This window comes from Nicotiana sylvestris, chromosome 2, assembly GCF_000393655.2.
Source record: "Nicotiana sylvestris chromosome 2, ASM39365v2, whole genome shotgun sequence".
NCBI classification, from domain to species: domain Eukaryota; kingdom Viridiplantae; phylum Streptophyta; class Magnoliopsida; order Solanales; family Solanaceae; genus Nicotiana; species Nicotiana sylvestris.
Window position 1 is genome coordinate 76,916,222 of NC_091058.1, and position 3,611 is coordinate 76,919,832.

At 38.4% G+C, this 3,611-nt stretch overlaps 1 protein-coding gene across 1 annotated transcript; it reads left to right on the top strand.

Annotated features, from left to right (window-relative positions):
• The first annotated feature begins 2,005 nt into the window (after positions 1-2,005).
• On the top strand, positions 2,006-2,961 carry LOC138885105 (uncharacterized). The gene is made up of 3 exons (XM_070166004.1): positions 2,006-2,164; positions 2,287-2,568; positions 2,659-2,961. The coding sequence occupies exons 1-3, from the start codon at positions 2,006-2,008 to the stop codon at positions 2,959-2,961; spliced, it is 744 nt and encodes a 247-aa protein (XP_070022105.1).
• The last annotated feature ends 650 nt before the right edge of the window (positions 2,962-3,611 follow it).

Genomic DNA, 3,611 nt, shown 5'->3' on the forward strand with positions numbered 1-3,611 from the left:
AGATTATAAGTATTATGCTATTTCAAACAAGTGATAAGTAAATTCGTGAAGGTGAGAGGGTGAGCGAATCAAAGAAAATGAGTTTTGTCGAAGTTTGATATTTTGGAATAAAATACGGTCTAAGCTATAGTACCCGGTATTTATGGACTCGTGCCATACAAAGTACAACATGACCACGATAGTAAGGTATATATAGTGTGTTAAAAGTGAATAGTATTTTAAGTAATTTGAGATAATTCTTAATTATGTGGATAATTGGGTAATTATTAATTTTAGTGGGACATTAACTATGTAATTAAAATTTGTGGATATGTTGAACAAAGACCCTATCGCTGCGTGGCAACAAGGCACTTAAGGTGCAATGATTCTTTGGTCTTTATAATATGGTGGCATGTTTAGGAGAATTTTGGATAAAATAATCCCCAAAAGTGGGGCACACACCGACTAATATGAAAGGCTTCTCTAAATCACAAAGATGGAGATGCTTATAACTACTATGTAACGGATGGAGCTTCAGCAAGAAATTCATATGAATTATCGCATAATAGCAACAGGATTTGTAATTCTATGAGAGCACGATACAATCTTTCTCAAGAATATCATATGGATTTTCCCTATTTCGATCTCATCGTTACATGTTTCGTCGAGATTGGGGTGTGTTAGAAGGATTGTCAAGAGAATCGGTTAAGGTATGTTAAGGTTATTCCTTCTTTCCTTTTTGATATCATACGATACAAACGAAACGAGCAAATGCACAACTTTCATAAATGACTCTATTCATAGAAATACTAGCGGTACCTATGTTCTTGATTCCTCATGTGTCCTATTATTCAATCATTTATTCATGGGTCTCAAAAAATACGTATGTTGATAAACTTTATTTCATGATATTAGTCAAAGGCTTATTGATCTTATGACATTCTGAGAAATCTTATTAACGTATTTCATATGCATTTCATTAATTTATACATGTGCATTGACTCATGATCAGATGGTGTTATATATACGTATATTATATGTATATGGGATATGGGAAAAGGTTACGGTGTTACATATGCACCACCACCTAATCGGCTGGTATACGTTGATAATTTTACCCATAGTGGCCGAGATGATATGGTGGGATGCCCTTATAGGCTTGATGATGTTATGAACGCATATACCTATGCATGATATGACATTTATACGCATATGCATGACATTATAAATATTAAATGATTCATAGAGCTATTCAGACTTACATGTTGAGTCTTTTACTCCATGTTTCTCCCATGTCTTTTAGTTATTGATTTTCATTCCTTACATACTCGGTGCATTATTTGTACTGACGTCCCGTTTGCCTGGTAACGCTGTGTTTCATGCCCGTAGGTCCCGATAGACAGGTTGAGAGTCCTCAAAGTAGGCTATCAGGTTAGCGGAAGATGTTGGTGAGCTCCATTTGCTCCGGCGTTGCTTATTTGGTCAGTATGATTTGGACATGTATTGATTGGTATGGTGGGGCCCTGCCCCGACCTATATGGTATTTATCTACTTTTAGAGGCGTGTAGATATATGGTATGTATGTGAAAGATTGTATGGCCTTGTCGGCCTATGTTTAGTGTATGAGTGATCATTTTGGTCTTACAGGCTCATATATCTTATGTATAAGTTAGTATTACATATTTTATTCTAGTTATCTTACGGCAACATTTCCGTTTCATTTACTTATGATAGTATGACACAAAAAGATACGTTATATTGGTACTCAGTTGAGTAAGGTACCGGTTGCTCGTCGCAGCCCATCAGTATGGGTCGTGACAGATTGGTGGCCATGCCGGAGTAGCACGCACTTATCATAAAATCTCATGTAATTTCTTCTAGATGGGAAGGAATAAGGATGTCCACTGCTATGTTTCAGCTTGCCAAGTCTGCCAACAAATGAAAGACTCTAACCATTTACCGGCGGGGTTACTCCAGCCTTTGCCTATTTGCCTAGCTCAAGGGGGAATCCACTATCATGATAGTTATGGATAGGCTTTCTAAGTACGGGAACTTTATTGCCCTTCCATCATCCTTTTCGGCACAATATGTGGCTGAAGCCTTTGTGATAGGAGTCATCCATCTCCATGGACCTCCCAGATCGATCGTGACTGACCGTGATGCACTTTTTGTTGCACACCTTCTGGCAAGAATTAAACAGGCTGCAAGGCACCACTTTGGCTATGAGCACCGCATATCATCCTCAAACCGACGGTCAGTTAGAAGACTTGAATAAATGTGTTGAGCAATACCTATGATGCTTTGTAGCTGATGCACCAAACAGGTGGGTCACAATGTTACCATGGGTATAATACAATATTTCAGTCGTCTGCTTGTATGACTCCCTTCAAAGTTTTGTACGGGAGGGATCCCCCTAGTGTCACAAGGTATATCCTGGGCAGCAGCCCCAATGAATTGGTTGGAGCTTACTTGGTAGATCGGGACAAGATTCTGGTTCTTCTCAAAGCTAATCTAGCGCGTGCTCAGAACCGGATGAAGGGGATTGCTGACAAGCGACGCAAAGAACTAAGTTTTCAGGTCGGGGATTGGGTATTTGTTAAGCTCAAGCCCTATTGACAAAACACTGTTCGCCTTAAAAAACACATCAAGTTGGGTAGATGCTACTTTGGGTCCTTTAAGGTTCTTAAAAGCATCGGCGAGGTAGCGTACAAACTAGAATTACCAGATGAAGCGCGCATCCATCCTGTATTCCATGTTTCATTGCTCAAGCGTTGTATTGGAGAACCTACTCAACAACAAGATTCAGGGCAGCTCACTGATCTTGTTGATCCTGGTTTTGATTCATCTCTGAACCTTGAGGACAAGGTTCTTTCAGAGGCGGAAGGTATTATTGTGACCAATAGAGCTGACGTTGAGGACACCTTATATTCCATCGTGGATATGGTGACTCAGCCAGAGAGTGCAACTGTGAAACATAGCTAGCTCGTGAAGATTCTATCCAAAAGATTAATAGATTTTGTTGTGAAGGTTAAGGGCTGAAATACGTGAAGGCAGAGCAGGCGGTTATAGCATGAGTAGAGCACAAGATAGTATAAATAAGCTGTTAAGCAATTGTACTTGTAGGCTATTATGTTGCAGTAAGTTCTGATTCTCTTCTTTCAATTCTGTAATTCTCCTCTCATCTCCTCTGTATCTTCAATAGTCTTTGCATTGTTCTGTTGCTAGTAACTCCATTTGGTTGAGTTAATATAATCAGTACTTGAAATATTTGCTGATTGCTTCAAACATACACGGTGCTATAGTTCTTTTGCAAGAGCCTGAATCATGAGATAAAAACATACTATAATGCACTACCCTGACCAACCTTCTTGTCTTCCTCTATTTTAGACGTACTTACTACTTATGACACAAATTTTGACCAGTTGCAGAATTGTTATTTCTTTACTGTACACAATAACACAAATATAATATATATATATATATATATCGGAATGTAACCTCTACAAAATGCGTTCATCCAGTATTTTGGAATAAATTCCACTTCTAATTTTTTTTTCCTGTGTTGTTGGCTAGTAACTGTCAAATAAAAGCATGAATGGATATTGGAGGAGAAGATAAGGACAACTTTCTTT